At 49.1% G+C, this 21,889-nt stretch overlaps 1 protein-coding gene and 1 long non-coding RNA gene across 4 annotated transcripts in view; one reads left to right on the top strand and one right to left on the bottom strand.

The window, feature by feature from the left end:
- The window catches only part of SLC45A4 (solute carrier family 45 member 4), a 98,350-nt gene that overhangs the window by 28,036 nt on the left and 48,425 nt on the right, over positions 1-21,889 (bottom strand). For all 3 annotated transcript variants that reach the window (XM_030937619.1, XM_030937621.1, XM_030937620.1), the window contains exon 2: positions 18,333-18,974. In XM_030937619.1, the coding sequence (XP_030793479.1) occupies positions 18,333-18,573 (241 nt within the window). In that variant the 5' untranslated portion in view covers positions 18,574-18,974. The remainder of the gene's footprint in view (positions 1-18,332; positions 18,975-21,889) is intronic.
- On the top strand, positions 18,811-21,461 carry LOC115899632. Its single transcript, XR_004059255.1, has 2 exons — positions 18,811-19,126; positions 21,077-21,461. It is a non-coding gene; the product is annotated as an uncharacterized LOC115899632 (long non-coding RNA).

Below are 21,889 nucleotides of genomic sequence, written 5' to 3'. Positions count from 1 at the left end.
CCATGCTCGGCTGTCACGGTCTAGCAAGGGTAACAGTGACGAGGAGGACGTATTCGTATGCTGAAGAATATGAAGGACCAAAGACCCTCTGTGAACCCCACAACGATTATAACGTAAAGTAAGCTTATAAGAACTGGTGAATTATCCGAAGAAAACAAAAAGCCACAGGGAGCCAGGCTGGCCTTGGGCTTGGCAGAGAACGGGGAAGCATTTCAGAGCTTAGGTCTCAGGTCCCGGGGTTTACGAAAGAGGAAGAGAGGGGCAGGCATTACACAAAACTGCTACTAGGTCAAAAACAAAAGAAACCTCACCATCGAAACATGGGCAGCAATTCTCATTAGTCACGTTCTCAAATGAAAAATGGAAGCGTGTGCATGTTCAAAAAGTTAAACAACTGGATTTAAATGTGCAAAACATTAGAGTTGGCTGGGCGTGGTGGCTCATGCCTATAATCTCAGCACTTTGGGAGGCTGAGGTGGGCAGATCACCTGAGGTCAGGAGTTCGAAACCAGCCTGGCCAACATGGTGAAATCCCATCTCTGCTGAAAATATAAAAAATTAGCTGGGTGTGGTGGTGCGTGCCTGTAATCCTGGCTACTGAGAAGGCTGAGGTAGGAGAATCGTTTGAACCTGGGAGGTGGAGGTTACAGTGAGCCAAGATCGTGCCACTGCACTCCAGCCTAGGTGACAGGGTGAGACTCCGTCTCAAAAACAAAAACAAAAACATTACAGTCAGTGCCTGAATTCTCCCCTGCCTGAGTAGAGCCTGCAGTGCCGACTGTCCCTGATGACTTTCGTCCCTCACACGAAAGTCCAGGCACTGGCTTCCCAAGCCATATTTAACTCAACATGCGGGCATCCAGAGAAAGCTGTCCCCAGACTTTCCCGCTCACCCAGCCCTGACCGCCCTCACACTGGAACTCAAACTCCGTTTCCCCGAAGTCTTCCATTGTGTAACACATCTACACCTAAATCCTCTGGTATCAAGTGTCTAACAGTTACTTCCAATTCAACATTTAATGTTTCTGTGATGTTCCCAAATCGTGCATAAGCTAGAAAATATGTCTGCACATCCAAGTCCATGCTTCTCTTTAAAAGGGGGGCAAACAACCTATTCTGCACCCAGAGACAAATCCTATTAACTTACTACTCACATAATCACACGTGTACGTATCTTCTGTAAGATCTAAATAGTCCGTTTTTTTAAATGACAAAATGACCATCATCTGGGAAGCATCCTGCTGGTGGACACATTGCATACTAATTGCTTTTAGGGGCAAAGTAACTGCCGTATTTATTCTAAAACTTCCTTTCACAAAAAGCCCACGTATTTCCGTACTTTATTTTGATACATGTTTAAGGGAAATATTAAACATTTATGGAGTAATTCCTTTGAGAACAGTGCACCCTTCCTCAGAGAGTCACTGGGCAGTGCCCAGTGGATGAGGGTGCAGAGGGCTGGCCACAGGCAGCACTAACACATGGCCCCACAGATCAACAAGAACCTCCATCGGTCCCTGAGCTAGCTGGAATCTAGTCCTATCGGTTCGAACATATTTGTGATATTTTGTTAATATTTAATTGCCTTTTGGTTTTTGTTAAACGATCATTTTTCTGCAGAAATAATTGATTTTTTTGGTCTTAATTCAAATGTCTAGGGTTCATGTTCTAAGATTTTGAAAATTATAGTGATCTAGTAAGTTTGGAAATTGCTAAAATATGATATATTGCTTACTATAAAGGATTTAAAAACTGTTACTTTACCACTGCTCATATGCACAATATTGAAAAAGGGCAGAATTGCTCAGGTTTCTCTGTAAATCACCTTCCTGGAGTGGCATGTAAGGCCTCCTGTGATGTGGTCCTTCCCTGCCTGTCACACCACTCTGCACTGAGCTCACACACTTCTGCCATGCTAGACTAGTCACCATTTCTATAAATGCCACGGTCTCCCCACTACACCACAGCCCAGACTGTGCCCAGGGCCACCCTTACTTCACTGACCCCTACTGACCCCTGCAACTTGGAGACAGTGCCCCCTGGCTTCCAGCCCCTCTGTCTGCACGGCGCTGGGTGTTCGTCGGCCTTGTTCCCCTGTACTCCATGCTTACCTTTAGAAGCGAGCAGGTAATGCCTCGTATTTTAACTGTCCTTCCTAATATTTCTCCTCCAGAGCTGGAGGGCCTCCAGAGCAAAAATTATAACCCTCACCCCAAAGCCACACGGTGTCCCTCACCGCCGCCCTCCACGCCTTCCCGGACGTGGCGCTCCACGATCCCTGGAGCGAGTGCACAGCAGGCCAGTGTCTCCTCTCAGCACGCTTCTCACCTCACTGAACTGGGAGCGCCAGGTCACATGCTCGTGTCTCCAAGTGAGCTGGAGGCCTCAGGCTGCCCGTTTCACCTCCAGCCCTGGGCACGACGCCCAGCACCTAGCAGGTAGGTGCTCCGTAAGTACTTGATGAAAGAATAATCGGCGTGTAACTCTTTGGGAAAAATTACCATAGTTGACATTTTATTGTTTAAAAAATACAATGATCTGAAATGCAAGGAAATCCAGGCTTCCAGTCTAAACAAAACATCCTTGCACAAGAAGTTTTTCAACTATTTTGGTCAAGATCTCCGGAATGCTGTCCAGCCCACATACGTGATTCTTCCTCTGGTGTGCAGCTAGCTGGCCACGGGCCACCTGTGCTGCACCATGGATGCCTAGGACTCCGGGGCAGCAGACGCCTGCCCAAGTCTCCAAACCCTCTCCCACTGGACTAGAGTGGGCAGTCGCAGCTCCAAGCCTGGGCCTGCGTCACCATCAAGCTTTAAGCCTCCAGTCAGCAGGAAATCCAATTTTTAGCTTTGTAAAGTCGTCCAATTTTTTTCACATTTTTATTGTGATCAAATATACACAACATCGAATTTACCTTTTTAATCACTAAGTGCACAGCTCAGGGGCAGCAAGTACCCTTAGACTGCTGTGCAACCATCACCACCACTCACCCCAGAGCGATGTCATCTTCCCAAACTGAAACTCTGTCCCCACGAAACATACACTCCTCTTTCCTCCTCCAGCCTCCACCATTCTGCTTTCTGTCTCTATGAATCTGGCACTTCTAGGGCCCTCCTAGGAGTGGAATCACACAGCTTTTCACTGAGTCTATCCAGCTATGGTCATTCACAGTCTCCCCCACCACCGCATCTCCCCTTGGCCCCTGGATGGCAGCAGGCACCAAGCTCTCCAGCCTCATCCAACATCCACCACCCTCTCCCCGCAGAGACACTGCTCACTTTGTAACTTCGAAGAGCCCTTGAGTATAGAGTTATTTAGCACCCTCCCCAATACCAGGCACGATACTAGACGTGGGGTGCCTGCACCCACGGTATAGCTGCCAGGAGGCCGGCGGGGGCAGAGCAGGCTGCCCTGCCCTGAGGAGCTGCAGACACGCAGCCCCATGAAAGCCCAGACTGTGGGAGGTGCTATGAAGGACGCCTGGGAAACCCCAGTGCAAGGTAGTCTTCTAGTCAAGTCTCCCCAGGTTCCTCAACAGCAGTTTCCAGCTCATCCGAGTTAGTATGGGGAGGAAAGAACCATCAGACCAGAAGCATGATAGAGAAAATCTCAACCACCCGGATGCTATGAGCCAGGGCTGCTGCCTGGGCCACGCGGTGAATTTCTGCAGGGTCCACTCTAGTCCCCAGATGCTTGCTGTGACAAAGCCCTGCTGGGTGACCCACGTGACTGGGGCCAACATGCCCCTTAGGAATTACTCCTGCCAGAAAGGAAACTGTTTAGGGTTAGCCAGGTGCTGAGTGTGGTTTTTCAAAATCGGAAACCAAACCAAGAGTGTGCTATCTGCAGACACCCCTGGGTCACTGGGTGTTTTCAGACAAAACAAAATAGGTTTACTGAACCCCGTTCAGAGTGTCATCACACACACAGGAACTTCTAGAAGGCATCGAGTGTATCTGAACTGCAGAAGTGCACTATTAAAATACTTGCCAACCTCCCAGGCAAGGGAATTGCAACACAACTCAGCTTCCAAGTTTCACACAGTTGCCTAGTTAGATACGTCCTGTAGGAAGAAAGTAACGACTGCTTAGTCACCTGCTTAGCAAAGTAAGTGCTTACTCCAGGAGGGTGCAGGAGCAAAGCACACACACACATGCACACGCATGCACATAGCATCATGAGGTGCATTTTCACCTGAACACGGTAGGAATGTCTCTCAATTCTTGCCAAAGATGTGTTTTCAGGTGGATTTCAACACTAAGCTATCATCAGTTGCATAAGAAGGCTCCCAGTTTTAGAGGCAACATCCTGAGTTCCTAAGAAGGGCTTGGCTCATGAGACTGGGCTCTGGAGGGCATGGCCTCTGCAGGTGACTCAGTGTGGGGCTGAGGCCTAGTCATCTCTGCACACCTGCTCCCACCAGCACCCGGCATCAAATGGTCAGGGCCCCACACAACCCAGGGAGTGGAGGGAAGCGACCAGCACTTCATGTATTTTTTTAAACTTCCAGTGTTTTGAGTGAGGCAGGCTTTTAAAGAGTAGACTTTTCCCAGAGGAAGAAAAGGCGAGCTTCAAGCTACAACAAACCGTATCCTAGGAATCTCGATTCACATAGAACGACAATGAAGAATGGAAAGTCTGGTGTTTTAAACAAATGGACAGATATAAAGTGAGCAGAGCTTTAGTCATCACGCCCAGCCTCCTGAATGAGATGGACAAGAATAAACCTGACTTCCCCCACAAATAAATCTGCAGACGTCACTTCTTCATTCTCGGATGCCCTATTGCTCACAATCTTCGTCGAGTGGAGAGAAGTTAGGCTCTCACGTTAATCCAGTTCTAACTCATGAGTCAAACTGAGACTGCAACAAAGAACGCCCCTTTTTTCTTTTACATGATTTTCCTTTTCCCTTGAGTATACTTCCTGAACCAAGAAGAAAACAATCAACAGGACGGGAGACTGGACTTCTCCTTCCCGAGGGAAAACGGCTACATGGGAACAACACACCCCAGCGGGAAGGGTGCTCCGACGGAACTGAGCGTGACTCAGAGACTGGGGGCTGGCTCCCAAAGGGCTCCGGAGCAGCCTGGTTCCACAACATGCCTTTTGGCCCAGTGGTGGGGACAGTGCCTGTCGTCCCAGCACTCGGGGAGGTTGAGGTGAAAGGATCACTTGAGATTGCTTGAGCCTGGTAGGTGGAGGCTGTAGTGAGCCATGATCACACAACCGCACTCCAGCCTGGACGACAGAGCAAGACCCTGTCTCAAAAATAAATAAGAAAAATGAGAAACTGGCTGCCCGACACTGTGATTGGATCCCAGCTCTGAGATGCCACACGCACCGCCTGCCGTGCTGCAGTGGAGACACCCGTGGATGTGCAGAGCGGGGCCTGCAGGATGATTCCCAGAGCGCTCCTCTGCCCTCCAGACCATCCTGCGAGGGCAGCCGCCCAGATCCATGGGACGGGGAGTATCTTCCTGGGTCTCAACTAACATTGGGGCCACTTCACACCCTCCCCTCTCCCCGCTTCGGGGTGGTGCTGCGGGCCTACGGGCACCGGCGTGTGGGTGTGTTCTCAACTCCTTTACTCTGAGGGACTCCGAGCCTGGGGCTAAGAATGTACATATCTGTAAAAGTCTCCTCCAGAAGCGCATCATTCAATAAATGGTGTGGAAATGTAGTGCACAACACACACAGCATCACAAACAGGCCAGGCTGCGGTGAGCAGTGGCTCTGTGGGCAGGCGGAGGAGCAGCACAGCCAGGAGGGTGCCATGCAGCACAGCCAAGGAGGGCGACAGACAGTTCAGGCAATGTGGTGGACGCAGAACCAGGGGCTTTATCTGCACTGTTGTTCTCCAAGAGCTGCTCTGGAGACAGTGGCGAGGTCCAAGGACGCTTGCCTGGGGTGCGACTGTGTAGAAGCTGGGGATGCTGCTGCCTTTGGAGAAGGGAGATGGGAGCCTGGGGGACAGGAGTGGATGGAGACCTTGCAGTCTGCCCTATGGTAACTTCTCAACTCTGAACTTGGTGAAGGCACTGTCCATTTAAGAAAGTAGAATTCGGCCGGGCGCGGTGGCTCAAGCCTATAATCCCAGCACTTTGGGAGGCCGAGACGGGCGGATCACGAGGTCAGGAGATCGAGACCATCCTGGCTAACATGGTGAAACCCGTCTCTACTAAAAAACACAAAAAACCAGCCGGGCGAGGTGGCAGGCGCCTGTAGTCCCAGCTACTCGGGAGGCTGAGGCAGGAGAATGGCATAAACCCGGGAGGCGGAGCTTGCGATGAGCTGAGATCCGGCCACTGCACTCCAGCCCGGGTGACAGAGCGAGATTCCGTCTCCAAAAAAAAAAAAAAAAAAAGAAATAAAAGTAAGTAAGTACTGGAATCATCATGATTTTTAAATTTCTTAAACCTGGGTATCTAACAGGCCAGGCCCAAGTGACCTCCGCAGCGGGAATGAAGGTGGCTCCTGGCTGTGACAATTCTACATCATTCTCCCACAGAGGATGTTTAGACCAGTGGGGGAAGTGCTGCGATTAGAAATGCAGGCTCCAGTATCAGAGAACACCATACTCCCCCATTATCAAGAACGGGCAAGAGAGCGCTGGGAAAAGAACCTGAGGGTCTCATGAGAATACAAAGTTGCTTGGTTCGTTGCTTGCTGCAGCTCCCGTGGTACATCGATGAGTGCCCCAGATAACGGCAGCCCACACTGACCCTGGACAAGTCGCTGAGGCAAACTCCTCCATTAGGCAGCTTGCCACTCCCTGCTCTCACTCACAGGCTGCTGGGAAGACAGCCGGCAGATACTGTCTTCCACGAGCACCTTGATGCACAGGCCCGAGACTGGAGGCCATGTGTGGGGGGAGCCCACCCACTACAATCCTGGGTTTAAACAAACACCTAAGGAAGCTGAATGTGGACCTGAATGTGGATCCCAGGCCAGGAAATGTGGCAGGAGGCTGCAGAATCTTACAAGAGGCGACAGGATTTTCAAAGCTAAGCCAGCCCATGTGCGGTAGGGAGCTGGCAGGGCCAGGACCCGTCTATCGGGTGGTGACAGAGGCTCCACCTCCAAGGCTTTGCTGGGACCCACAGAAAAACCTGCTAGAGGTGGGAGTGTTACTCCCGCTCTGGGGTCCCTCCACACAGTCAGTCCCCCTCTGAGCACCACCTTGCAGCAACCTGTTTCCACGACTGTCCTCCCCATCGGGCTGCCAGAAGGTCGGGGGACCCCATGTCTGCCTTCTGTGTCCCAAGACACTGCATGTGGCTCAGCAGGTCCTCCAATGTGGGAGTGAGGGCGAGGCATGAGCGAGCCTACACAGTGGTGTGGGGATGTGACTGAGGGCAGCTCCGCCAGGTGCACAGTCCCCCGCTGTGGCAAGCACGGAAGCGCAATGGTATCTGTGTCAATGGCGCTTTTATTCCCACAAACTAGAAAGGGTTTTTAAGAACAGGAAAACCCATTCCTTCCACTGTCAGAAAAACAAAACCACCTGCCATCAACCATACTAAAACTGAAATGATATTTGCCAGAAAGTTTGCGAGATTTAAATACAGGCCGGGTACAGTGGCTCACACCTACCATCTCAGCACTTTGGGAGGCCGAGATAGTAGGATGGCTTGAGCCTGGAAGGTCAAGGTTGCAGTGAGCCGTAATCGCACCACTGTGCTCCAGCCTGGGCGACAGAGACCTGTCTCAAAAATAAATTTAAATACAGCTGACCCTTGAACCATGTGGGTTTGCACTGTACCGGTCACTTACACAGATTTTCTCCCACCTCTGCCACCCGAGACAGCAAGACCCACCCCTGTTCCTCCTCAGCCTACTCAACATGAAGATGAGGATGAAGGCCTTTATGACGGTCCACTTCCACATAATGAATAGGAAATACATTTTTCTTCCTTATAATTTCCTTAGCTCCGTTTTCTTCAGGTTACTTGACTGTAAACATATACCACATAGAACATAGAAGGGATGTGTTGGCTGCCTGCTTACATGATTGGTAAGGCTTCCAGTCAGGAAGCTATCGGTAGTCAGGTTTTAGAGGAAGTCAAAAGCTACACATGGATTTTTGACTGCATGGGGAGTCAGCACCCCTAACCCGAGTTGCTCAAGGGTCAGCTGTATACCCAATTGCCCTCCCAATCAACTCGGCTACTTGGGAGACTGCCCCTGATTCTTCATGGTGCGCTCCGCCCATCCTGAGGTCACAGGAGGTTCTGTCTTGGCCACAGTGCTGACTGGTAACACCTGGGTTTGAAAGGCCTCCTCCCTACCCTGCCTGCAGGAGGTTCCCCTGTGCCTCCTCCAAGTGAGCAGCTCCAGATGGAGTCCAGCCATGCCTGGGTCGGAAGCAGAATGGCCTCTAGCCTCCTCTGGAATATAATGCATCAGCTTCTGGCCTGTGGTCATGTGAGGTGCCTAAGGCATGTCAATTTCCCCTTCATCAGCAAGTCATTCCTTCATTCCCTCAAGCCTCTGTTCCATGCTGGGCATGGTTTGGAACAAAGGTGAGTCAGACCTTGTCCTTAGGGGATGCACAGTCTAGGAGGGAGAGGGCAACCTGCAGGAACAAGGGGTGGAAAGACAGGGCTGCAGGGGGTTCCCGGAGCACACGTGAACACTGAAGAGATGCGCACACTGTGGAGTGTGTTGAATGGGAGCATGCAGAGGGGCCAGGACAGGTGGACGTGAGCAGTAAATAGCTGCAGAGACAGGTCTGGCCTGGAGATAGATGGGCTGTGTTTCATCAAATCCAACCCACCACCATTTTCGAAAGCATTGCTCTCTCACACGTACTGAGTGTGACAGACCCTGGAGTTGTCCAGTGTGACACCGATGGGGCTCAGGATGGGACACACACAGGAAAAGAGTGAGGGACGGCAGAGCCGGAAGCCAGGCCCACTCAGTCCTGTACGATGGAAACAGGGCCAGCACCAGGGCCCAGAAAACCTCTGGAAATGAGGACATCCCTGTGCATTCAGCAAGAAGACATGTGGGGGTTGGGGGGAGGTGGAGGCTGGGCTGTACTGGGGTGCAATGAATGGGCTGCAAACTGAACCGCGGAGTGACTTTTCGACACTCAGCGTGTGGGAGGCCCTCGACGAAAGTTACCAAGGCCGGCGACTAGGAACCCAAGTGGAGAAAAAATAAATAATGACAGTAATAACAGCTAAAATTACAGGCTCTGTTCTAAGCACATCATACGCGTTAACTCTGCACATGCTTCCAGAAGAAAGGAAATGCTGGTATCTGCAGAGATAAGTAAGGCTGCATACATGGAAAATGGTCGATTTTTGGATTCTCCGAGAGGAGCCAACATTGGGTTGTTGACTGCTGCTACCTCCACCACCACCGTTTTGGGGAGGGACAGGAAATTTCTGTCACTTGAGCAAATAACGGAAATGAAAGAGAAACCAGAAACAGGACTTGAATCATCATCATAAAGGAAAGTGTTAATTCATCACTAAATGAACAATGGGTCTTCCGCTCCATCACGTCTTCTGTCCAGGGTTCCCAGAGCCCCCCCTTACTGCTTGCCTCCCCCGGGGCTGACCCAGGGGGCAGCCTGCAGAATCCCAGAGCATCAGGGGCTCCCAGGAGACCCCAAAAAGTTGGTCTCAGCATCATGAGCACACCAAAGTCACCTGATGGCAGACAGCTCCCAACCTGTCACTCAGAGGAGGCTGGACCCTTAGAGCTAGATGGGACTCACAGACCCTCAGTGTGTCCCAACCCCACTGTATGTGGTGCAAGGACTCCAGGGAGGCCACATGGGAGGAAGGAAGAGGAAGCAACGGGACCTAGAGACCAGTCTTTAGCCCAGGAATCAAGGGCAGGGGGAAGGGAGGGGCCTCCCACGGGCAGCAGAAGTGTCTGCCTGGGGGGAAGGGAGGGGCCTCCCACGGGCAGCAGAAGTGTCTGCCCAGGGGGAAGGGAGGGGCCTCCCACGGGCAGCAGAAGTGTCTGCCCGGGGGGAAGGGAGGGGCCTCCCACGGGCAGCAGCACCGTCTGCCAGCAGCATCACAGGCAGTGTCACCACTGACTTCTGCAGAAGACAGCACACTGCCTGGAGTAAGGATGGTGCAGGGTGAATCACTTTAGGAAACTGCCATCAAGGGCCACCTCACACACACAGGCATCAGCTGGCTGCTCCTAGATTTCCAACAACTCCTCTACTGATTCTGATGATGGCAGAGACGGAGCTAATTTGCTTCTCACAGCTTCCGGTTTGCTGATTTCCAAAAGGAAAGTTTTCTTTGGGGAAGAGAGAAAGGGCAGACTTGCTATTGCTTGATATTTCAAAACGAGTTATCATCTAAGGTTTTTGCTGAGATATTTATCAATACAAACATGCTTCATCTGCAGTACTTTCATACCCCTTCTACCAAGATGAGGATTCAGACAATGGGAAAAATACCATCGCACCCTAAGTTATACAGGGGGAAGCAGTGCAGTCCAAGAGTCTGACCAACAGAATATTCTGAGCACGTGTACTGGTTACCTGCTGCTGCGTAACAAACTGCACAGCATCCAGCGGCACAGAGCAACAGTGACGGCCACACAGCTCCTGTGGCCGGGAATCCAGGCACAGCTCTGTGGGGTAGCTCTGCCTTGGGGTCTCTCTCAGGCTCTTGGACCAGCAGCCTCGGCCCTGGGGGTGTTGGCTGAGGCCTCCTGCTCAGTTATTTGCCATATGGGTCTTTCCAAGAAAGCAGCTTGATTCATCAAAATGTGCAGGCCAAGGCAGCAACAGAGAGGATCTCCCAGCAAGGTGGAGTCATACGTTCGCATCAGACCACATCCCCTCAATGCTGCCATATTCTATTGGTTAACAGGAATTACTCAAGGGGAGGGGATTACACAAGGCCATGAAAACCAGGGGTTGAAGGTCACCGGGGTCACACAGAGGGTATCTCAGGGGTCTCTTAGATTCTCTTTATACTTCTCTCTGACTCCTCTGTGTAACAGCAATTTTATTTATTAGAAATGAAACCATTTCTAATAAATGATTTTATTAGGAAAGAAAAGTCTAAAAAAGCCGATGCTCTAGGCTCAACCTTAAACTAGAAAAAGTAGCCAGTTGTGGTGGTACACACCTGCAATCCCAGCTACTCAGGAGGGTGAGGCAGGAGGATCTCCTGAGCCCAGGAGTTTCAGTCCAGCCAGCCTGGGCAACACAGTGAGACCCCATCTAATAATAGAAAAATAATAAACTAGAAAAAGGGCCAATTAAAAAACCAAGCAAGCAGAAGAAAACAAAATGAATACAAGAGCATAAATTAACAAAATAGAAATGAACAACAGAAGAAAAAACCGAATGAAGCTGAAAGCAGAGTCTTTGAAAAGACCAGCAAAATTGATAAACCTTTAACCAGACTGATCAAATTACCAATATCAGGAAAGAAGGAACGTCAATACAGATCTTATAATTAAAAGTTACTGGAACTACTAAGTGAGTCTGGCAAGATTGCAAGGTATAAGGTCAATATATAAAAATCAGTTATACTACTCTACAGAACGATGAGGAACCAGAAGTGGAAATGAAGGCAGTACTACATACGATAACATGATACAATGAAATACTTCAAGTATGTGACAGACCTACATATTGAAAATTATGAAACATTCCTAGGAGAAATTAAAGACTTAAATGTATTGAGAAGATATATTATGTTCATGGATTGAAGGACTCAAAATTAAGATGTCAATTCTCTACAGATTCAACGCAATCCCAGTAAAAATCCAGCAGGCTTTTTGTAGAAATTGATAATTCTAAAATTTATATGGAAATGTGAAAGACCCACAACAGCCAAAACAAGTTTTCTTTTTCTTTTTTAGAAATGAGGTCTTGCTGTGTTGCCTAGGCTGGTCTCGAACACCTGAGTTCAAGCAATCTTCCTGCCTTGGCCTCCCAAAGTGCTGGGATTATAGGTGTGAGTCACCATGCCTGGCCAAAAACAAGTTTCAAAAGGTAGGTATATTTCCTAATTTCAAGATGCACCATAAAACTACAGAAATTAATCAATTGTATCAAGAACAGACACATAGATCAAAGGAACAGAACAGTGCTTAGAAACAGATTCACAATACAGGTGGTCAGTGAATGCCAACAGAGGCGCCATGGATTTCAATGGGAAAGGACAGGCTTTTTACAAATGGTGCTGGAACAACTCAATTTCCACATGCCAGATGGAGGGGGAACCCCTCAACTCTTATGGTATACAAAAATTCACTCAAAATGGATCCCAGACCTAGGTGAGAGAACCATTAAGGAATCTAGAAGGAAACGTAAGAGAAAATCATGAAGACTTCAGGCCCAGGAGTTGAAGCTGCAGTGAGCCATGATCACAGTACTACACTCCAGCCCAGGCAATGTAGTGAGACCCCCCAACTCTTCAAAAAGACTTCAGGTCAGGCAGAGTTCTTAATTGAAAAAGAACAAAAAAAAAAATATTTGATACACCAAATTTCACCAAAATTTAAAACTTTTGCTTTCTGAAAGATATCATTAGAAAAATGATGAGGAGCCTGGCACAGTGGTTCATGCCTATAGCCCCGGCACTTTGGGACTGAGGCAGGAGAATCACTTGAGCACGGGAGTTCTAGACTAGCCAGGGCAACATAGTGAGACTCCATCTCCGTAAAAAATTTAAAGTATTAGCCAGGTATGGTGGTGCGTGCCTATAGTCCAAGCTACTCAGGAGGCTGAGGCGGAAGGATCACTTGAGCCCAGGAAGGTTGAGGCTGCAGAGAGCTGTGATCACACCACTGCATTTCAGCCTGGGAAACAGAGTCCCTGTTAAAACAAAACAAAACAAAACAGAAAAAACTGGCTCATGCCTGTAATCCTAGCACTTTGGGAGACCATGGTGGGATGATCACGTAAGTCCAAGAGTTCAAGACTGGCCTGGGTGACATAGCAAAACCTCGTCTCAATAAAGTGTATTGAGTGTATATATATATATAAAATATATATATATATATACACAGGCTAGGTACAGTAGCTCACACCTGTAATTACAGCACTTTGTGAGGCTGAGGTGGGCGGATGGCTTGCACCCAGAAGTTCGAAAGCAGCCTGGGCAACATGGTGAAACCCCATCTCTACAAAAAATACAAAAATTAGGTGGGTGTGGTGGTGCACACCTGTAGTCCCAGCTACCTGGGAGGCTGAGGTGGGAGAATCAGCTGGGCCCAGGAGGTCATGGCTGCAGTAAGTTGTGATAGTGCCATGGCACTCCAGCCTGGGTGATAAAGTGAGACCCCATCTTAAAAAAAAAAAAAAAGACATGCAAATTAAAGCTGCAATGAGATATGGTTCACACCCACTTCAATGAATGAAGTTTAAAAAGACTGACAACACTAAGTGTTGGTGAGGATGTGGAGAAACGGGAACTCTCCTATACTGTGGTGGGAATGCAAGAGGTACCAACGCCCTGGAAAGCACCAGACCCAGCAAGCCACTCCCAGTGACTCACTCATGAGAAATGAAACACAACCGCACAGGGCCTTGCAGGTCAATGTTCGCAGCAGCTTTATTATCACAGCCTCCAAAATGGACACAACCCAAATCTCTACCACCTGATGGATGACAACAAATGACGGCAAGTCCATTCAGTGGAGCACTAGTTAGCACTGAAAAGGGGCAAAGTACTGATTCATGCAGTAACATGGATGAATCTATCAGAAAAGTATTGTGCTAAGTGACAAGAGCCAGACCGTATGCTGTGTGATTCCATTTACATCGATTCTAGAACGGGCAGCACCATGACAACAGAGGCAGGTTGGTGGTGGCTGGGGGCAGTGCAGTGGCTGATGTGGGGGGCATTTGGGAGCCTTGGGGTGATGAAAACATTCTAGGTCCTAATGGCGACAGCCACACCACTGTGGACATCTCATGCCAACTGTCAAACTGCCCAGAGTGGGGGAACAGTATTTCCAAATCTCTGGGTACAGACGGCAGACAACTTTTTAAAGAAACTCCAACTCCGATCAGGGAAAACTTGGGTCACTACGCTGTCCTTTTAAGTGTAATTTCAGTCAAACTCTGAGAAATAAATTGGGCCTTTTGTTGTCTGGACTCAATCTAAGCACATCTAAGAACAAACTCATTAAAGCCATGTTCCTATAACCTGTAAAAATACCTTCTATTCACAATTCCTACTCTCTTGCTGAACACAGACCAGGGCTTACAGTTTTACATGAACTATGTAGTGCTTAGGGTCAATAAAGGTTACTTTCATCTGGTTAGGGTCAGTTTGCCACAGCCTAACCACTTATTACAACTCTTCCCATTTCAGTCAGCATTTCTGGAGGTTTATATGGAACAGACACCCCTGCAACTTCGGAAAGCTACCTTTAAGATGTGCTACATATATAGTGTAGGGAAGTACATACACAGAAGTACATACATAAGCCCAGGTCCTGGGCTTATGACGGTTGGACCTACGATTGTTCAACTTCACATTAATGTGAAAGCCATACACATTCACTTGAAACCATATTTTGAGTCCTCATACACACTGGTTTTCACTTTGAGTACAGTATTCAATAAATTACATGAGATCTTCAACACTTTATTATAAAATAAGCTCTGTGTTACATGATTTTGCCCAACTATAGGCTGGTGTGAGTGGCTCTTTTTTGTTTTGTTTTTGAGACAGGGTCTCACTCTGTCATTCAGGCTGGAGTGCAGTGGCATGATCATGGCTCACTGCAGCCTCCATCTCCCAGGTGCAAGCAATCCTCCCACCTCAGCCTCCCGAATAGCTGTGATTACAGGTGTACACCACCACACCCAGCTAATTTTTTATTTTTTGTAGACACGGAGTTTCACTATGTTGCCCTAGCTGGTCTTGAACTCCTGGGCTCAAGTGATCCTCCCACCTCGGCCTCCCAAAGTGTTGAGATTACAGGCATGAGCCAGCGTGCCCAGCCTGATGTGAGTGTTATGGGCATGGTTAAGAAAGGTGAGGCTGGGCTATTATGTGCGGTGGGGTAGGTGTGTTAAATGCATTTTCAACTTCAGGTATTTTCAACGATGGGTTTACTGGGACGTAGCCCTGCTGCAAGGTGAGGAGCGTCTGTATTTGTCCTCTGAAATTTTCTAAAATCTATACAAGTCTCATGTAACAAATAATCAAAACCAAACAATGCAATGTGCTAAGCTGTAGAGAAACTGAGACTCACCATCTATAAAGTAGGAAAATTCCAAGGTGCTGTGGAAGCATTCAGGTTTTTTTTGAGACGGAGTCTCGCTCCGTCGCCCAAACTGGAGTGTAGTGGCCGGATCTCAGCTCACTGCAAGCTCCGCTTTTCGGGTTCACGCCATTCTCCTGCCTCAGCCTCCCGAGTAGCTGGGACTATAGGCGCCCGCCACCTCGCCCGGCTAGTTTTTTGTATTTTTTAGTAGAGACGGGGTTTCACAGGGTTAGCCAGGATGGTCTTGATCTCCTGACCTTGTGATCCGCCCATCTCGGCCTCCCAAAGTGCTGGGATTACAGGCTTGAGCCACCGCGCCCGGGCAGCATTCAGGTTTTTAAAGCCACAATACACATCATCTGCCATAAAGAAAATTAGGGAAAAGCAGTTACTAACGACTCTTTATCATATCAACTTATTCTCAGAAACCAGAGGTTCTAAATTTTGTATTTGTCACCGCGGCCAGAACTCATTACCCAGAAACGGGAGGATGGTGCCCAATTCGTAATTCCAACCGCCTGAGCTTTGTTACGACAACGCTTTCATAATTGCCTCGGTGCCAAGTCCTTACACACTGAAGGGGCAAAATAAATGTTTAGTACAATTAATTGCTACCCAACTTCTCCCTGGCTAAGGCCTAGTCGCCAAAGTGGCCCTTCAGTTCCATGAGCACATCCAGGTCCCCTCCCTCAGCCTTTGCGTGGGATGCCCAAGAGCCCTTGCCCTGCTCTCCATAAAGGCCTTCCCACACTGGCCCAGCCCGTTTCTTTCCCTCGCTGGTTGGGTCACTTTCTTTCTCGAAGTGCCCTCCTGCCACAGAGCGAAGCCCCCCGGCCCACAGATGTGGGTCCTGTCCACCCTCCGTGCCCTAGGATAAGATGAGCACCCAGGGAGCACAAGCAGAATCAATGCAGAGTGACACACACAGGAGAGAACAAAAGCGCGACCTGAACCCGGTCCCCTACGTCCGACTCCCCAACCCTCCAGAAAAGAGTCCTTTAACCTTGTCTGAGCCCCAGGTCCTCTGGCCTTCTCACGAAGCCTTCTCAAAACAAGGTTTTTAAAGATCAAAAAAGACACAGGACTGCAAACGGAAAAGCACGCTGAAATGCAGGAATGGAAGCACTGGAAAAGTAAGATGAGTGCTTTTCCATTAATGTATTAAGTGACAAGATCGAGGGATGGACACAGTATCTCCTGTGATTTCGGTAATAACGAGCATCAGCGCAGGGTGACAGGAAGTCGGTGCCGATGCCAGCAGGGCTGCCCCGCACACAGTGGAAGAAAATGCTACCATTTCATGCTGGAGTCAGATCCGTGCACATAACTAAGGGATCCGCACTGCAGCGAGGCTGAGTGAGTGCTCACGGAACAAGAAACACTTTATTATGTTTGTACCAACAAACATCCCTAAAACCACCAAAATAAGTAGGCTTAAAAATACTTTACTGTGCAACACGTGGAATTCTAGAATAAAACTGATGCTTCTAAATTGTCTGCCTCTTACCCAGACACCTTATATGGCTAAGGGTTTGGAAAATGACAGATTTTAAAACTTCCTTAGGTCATAAGGAAAACTAAACATTCTGACAAAACTTTTTGGGCCCAAGATACTCCCCGTGGGGACTCCCTACAGGGTCTCCGCTCTCTTGCCCAGTAATCTGGAAGAAACACAACCTGCGCATGTTTGTGAATTTTCGTGTTCTCACACCCACCTGTGCGTGTCACTGTGAATTTCCGTGTTCTCACACTCACCTGCACGTGTCTGTGAATTTCCATGTTCTCACACCCACCTGCGTGTCTGAATTTCCGTGTTCTCACACCCACCTGCGTGTCTCTGTGAATTTCCGTGTTCTCATGCCCACCTGCGTGTGTCTGTGAATTTCCGTGTTCTCACGCCCATCTGCGTGTCTGTGAATTTCCGTGTTTTCATGCCTACCTGTGGGTGTCTCTGAATTTCCGTTTTCACGCCCACCTGTGCGTGTGTGAATTTCCGTTGTTTTCATGCCCACCTGCCTGTGTCTCTGAATTTCCATGTTTTCATGCCCACCTGTGTCTCTGAATTTCCATGTTTTCATGCCCACCTGTGTCTCTGAATTTCCGTGTTTTCATGCCCACCTGTGCGTGTCCATGAATTTCTGTGTTTTCATGCCCACCGGCGCGTGTCTGAATTTCCGTGTTTTCACACCCACTTGAGTGTGTCTGTGAATTTCCGTATTTTCCTGCTCACCTGCACGTGTCTGAATTTCCGTGCTTTCATGCCCACCTGCGCGTGTCTGAATTTCCGTGTTTTCACACCCACTTGAGTGTGTCTGTGAATTTCCGTATTTTCCTGCTCACCTGCACGTGTCTGAATTTCCGTGCTTTCATGCCCACCTGCGTGTCTCTGTGAATTTCCGTGTTTTCATGCCCACCTGCGTGTGTCTCTGTGAATTTCCGTGTTTTCATGCCCACCTGCATGTCTGTGAATTTCTGTGTTTTCATGCCCACCTGCATGTGACTGTGAATTTTCATGCTTTTGGAAATGCCTGTCACTGAGCCATCTACCGTCCACAATAACCTTGGATTCAAGCCAACAGCAAGAATGATAAGATGATAGCATCTTTCAGTGTCTCCCACAGCCAGGCACTGTTCTAAGCGCACCCGGGACCCTCTTCGGGTTGGTGTGCGATTGCAATCATTTTACACACAAAGAATCAGAGTGTGGCACAGAGGGTCTCCCAAATTCGCCTGCATGACACAGCCAGTGACTGTCCGTGCTGGCGACCCTACCCTTTGCGCATCGTTCACTGTGCCCCAGCAGGGACAGTGGGAGAGATGGGCCCTGGCTGAGAGTCAGTACGTATCAGTGCCAATTCTGCCCCAGATGCTCAGCTACTTTGCCAAAACTGTAATTCAACGTCAACATACGAAGATCATTCCTCCCCAAACCTGGCTAAAAACAGGAGAAGAAAACCCACATCAGGGCAGGCTGAAGGGAGAGGAGACCAAGACTTCTGTGCCAGGGGCTCTCCAGGACATGCCATCCTCCACCTCCGGAGGATCAGAGCCACGCCCAGTCCGCTAGCACTCCGCTCAGCCTATACTGCGCGCAGACAGGGAGGAGACTTACCAATCTGCAACAGTATTGGTGTGACCAGAGCGGTTTCCATGGCGTAACAGAACTCCCTGCCAAACATCACCGCCCCGTGCATCACCCACAGGCGCACGGGGATTCGGTCTATGGACCCCTCGCTGATGGTCTCGCAGTTCTCAGCCTCTGCGCCTCCGGCTTTCTGTGGGTTCGGCAGGGGCACGGATAACTCTTGGACTTGCATAGATTCCGGGTCGGCATTCTGAGGAGCCATTTTCATTACCACCAAAAATATATATATATTTATCTATATATTCTATCTATATAAATAATGCTTTCATCTATCTGTAATGATAAATAAGACGTCTTCTCTTTCTGCTTCGGTTGTGTTCCTCGGGCAAGTAACACTTACATTCCTCTTTGCACAGGTGGGTGTCTCACAACTTCTCACAATGGTATGAGACATGCAGCAACACACAACGATTTTTGGTTGGATTTTAAACATATGGCTTGCTGGTTTACTGTGAATTAGAGTTAAAAATCCATAATTGCCATTCAGTTAATACCAGTTTCATCATTATTACTGAAGAGGTGCTGAAGTGAATTTTCTTGCTACAGAGAGGTGGGAAGGTGACACAAACAGGTGTTCCGCTGGTAATCCCCATCGAGTGACTGGATGATCTGTAAAAGAGGAAAACAACCCGGCCAGAGTCAGGGGCGGCCAGCAGATGGCCCTGTGGAGCGCCGCCTGACCCCCGAGCAAGCTGCGTGCCCCAAGGACCTGCCCCAAGGACCTGCCCCGAGATCACATGCCTCTCTGCCACTCACTCTGGGTATGTCCATGCAAACAACCAAACCTACGGTCTCGAAAAACATTTTCTCATGTGGGAGTGAATCCTGGGGAAGGACAAAGATGGGGCAATCAAGGAAAGCAGGATCAAAGAGCAGACTGAGAAAAACGCTAGAAATATTCACTCTTTGGCCAGTAACAATATCGTCCACCCCGTGTACCACAGCACGTAACTATTCCAGCAGGCTGGAGGCGGCTGGCGACGCCCTTTGGTTGCAGATATCATGAGAGGGAAGTAAGGAGGTGAAGGGAAAAGTGGGGAAGGTAGGAAAAAGAGAATCAAAAGGTTAAACTTTTGTTTAAAAAAGTCTAATTTGTTAGAGACAAGGTCTCGCTCTGTTGCCCAGGCTGGAGTGTGGAGTGTGCAGCCTCAAACTCCTGAGCTCAAGTGATCTCCCACCTCATCCTCCCGAGTAGCTGGGACTACAGGTGTGCACCACTACAACCAGCTAATTTTTCTAAGGTCCCCACTATATTGCCCAGGCTGGTATCCAACTCCTGAGCTCAAGCGATCTCCCCTGCCTCAGCCTCCCAAAGCACTGGGATTTACAAGCCTGAGCCACTGTGCCCAGCCAAAAAGGGAAACTTTAGACCCTGCCTGGAGAGCTGGAAATGAAAAATTAAAAGCAGGCTGGGCATGGTGGCTCACGTCTGTAATCCCAGCACTTTGGGGGGCTGAGGCAGGTGGATCACCTGAGGTCAGGAGCTCGAGACCTGCTTGGGCAACATGGCGAAACCCCATCTCTACTAAAAATATAAAAATTAGTCAGGCATGGTGGCGGGCGCCTGTAATACCAGCTACTCCAGAGGCTGAGGCAGGAGAATCACTTGAACCTGGGAGGTGGAGGTTGCAGTAAGCCAAGATCACACCGCTGCACTCCAGTCTGGGTGACAGAGACCCTGTCTCAAAAAAAAAAAAAGAAAAATTAAACGTAGTAGGGGAGCGGCTGGATGGAATGAGGATCGCATGATTCTCTGTCCAGCAGGGAGTTTGAAATCTACCCAAAGGCACCTGGAACCCTGTGATATTGGCCTTTAGGTTATAAAACCTCTTGGTAATAAAATGAAATTACAGACCTTCTCTTCAGAAAAAAATGCACGCATGTGCCAAACTCTGACTATGGTACCTACGGGTTCAGAGACTCCCAAGCCACACGCAGCTTTGCCAGGGTCTGTGGAACCCTATCACCCCAACCCTCGGGTTTCTACCACCCTGCCTGCAGTGACAAACCCAGCTTGGTGACAAATTCTCCACCAGGACAAACACATACAATAAAACAAAAATAAGCCAACTGGAAATGCTGCCTTGGAAATGTTTGAGGAAATGAGGTCAGTCTCTCCGCAGGTAAGATAAGATCGGGGATGTGGAACACCCCAAGTTCAGAACTTCTGGAGTTAGGTCTCCAGACACGGGGTTCAGTTCAATTGAAGTGCCAGAAAGAGCTCCTGAAAACATACCTAAATGGTGTTCAAGGTTATATTAAGGTAGGTCTATGGGCCAGTATCTTTTTTTTATTTTTTATTTTTTTATTTTTTGAGACAGAGTCTCACTCTGTCGCCCAGGCTGGAGTGCAGTGGCGTGATGTCGGCTCACTGCAAGCTCTGCCTCCCAGGTTCACGCCATTCTCCTGCCTCAGCCTCCCGAGTAGCTGGGACTACAGGCACCCGCCACCACACCCAGCTAATTTTTTTGTATTTTTAGTAGAGATGAGATTTTACTGTGTTTGCCAGGATGGTCTCGATTTCCTGACCCCGAGATCCGCCTGCCTCGGCCTCCCAAAGTGCTGGGATTTCAGGCATGAGCCACTGCACCCGGTCTATGGGCCAATATCTTACTGAAAATTTTTCCAACAACTGGTTTCAATATAAGTATTTCTCATTAATTTCCACCGAACCAAAGGTGGTCTTAATTAGCTCCTCTCTTTCTCCCCAGAGACCAGAAACCTCGAGGTGCCGTCTTCACTTGGCTCCTCTCTCACGCAGCCTCGATGGAGAAGGTGGGTCCCCGGCGTGGGGGCCCCAGGAGGCAGAGGGCTCTCTGTACGGGAGGTTCCGTAGAGCACCTAAGGAAGCCGTGCGCCTGGCTCTTCCGTTCCAGCTCTTCCCTACATCTTCTTTCACGCTGCAGCGGAAACCAGAATGCCTATAATTCCTTCAGAACCAAAGGCTCAAGCGGCGCTACCTATGTGTTCGCTTCTTACATCCCCCGGACGTCGCTGCAATTCCACACGACAGCCCTTATCTGAGAATTCTTTCAAGTTTGCCAAATGTCCTCTACCATAGAAACACCTCAATTAAAATAAGAGTTTCCAAACTGTCACCTTACCGCAATATTTTTTCAAAAAACTCTGTCATGGAACTTTTTTTTTTTTTTTGAGACAGTCTCGCTCTGTCGCCCAGGATGGAGTGCGGTGGCGCGATCTCGGCTCACTGCACCCTCTGCCTCCCGGGTTCAAGCGATTCTCCCGCCTCAGCCTCCCGACTAGCTGGGATTACAGGCATGCGCCACCACACCCGGCTAATTTTTGTATTTTTAGTAGAGACGGGGTTTCACCATGTTGGCCAGGATGGTCTCGATCTCCTGACCTCGTGATCCACCTGCCTCTTCCTCCCAAAGTGCTGGGATTACAGGCGTGGGCCACTACGCCCGGCCAGAACTATTTCTAACATACACAAAGTAAACAGAATAGTAATAAGAAACCATCAGGTTTAACAAGGACCAACATTCTGCTATTCTTGTTCCGCC

The sequence above is a fragment of the Rhinopithecus roxellana genome, chromosome 9 (assembly GCF_007565055.1).
Source record: "Rhinopithecus roxellana isolate Shanxi Qingling chromosome 9, ASM756505v1, whole genome shotgun sequence".
NCBI lineage: Eukaryota > Metazoa > Chordata > Mammalia > Primates > Cercopithecidae > Rhinopithecus > Rhinopithecus roxellana.
This window is presented reverse-complemented; position numbering and strand designations above follow the sequence as displayed.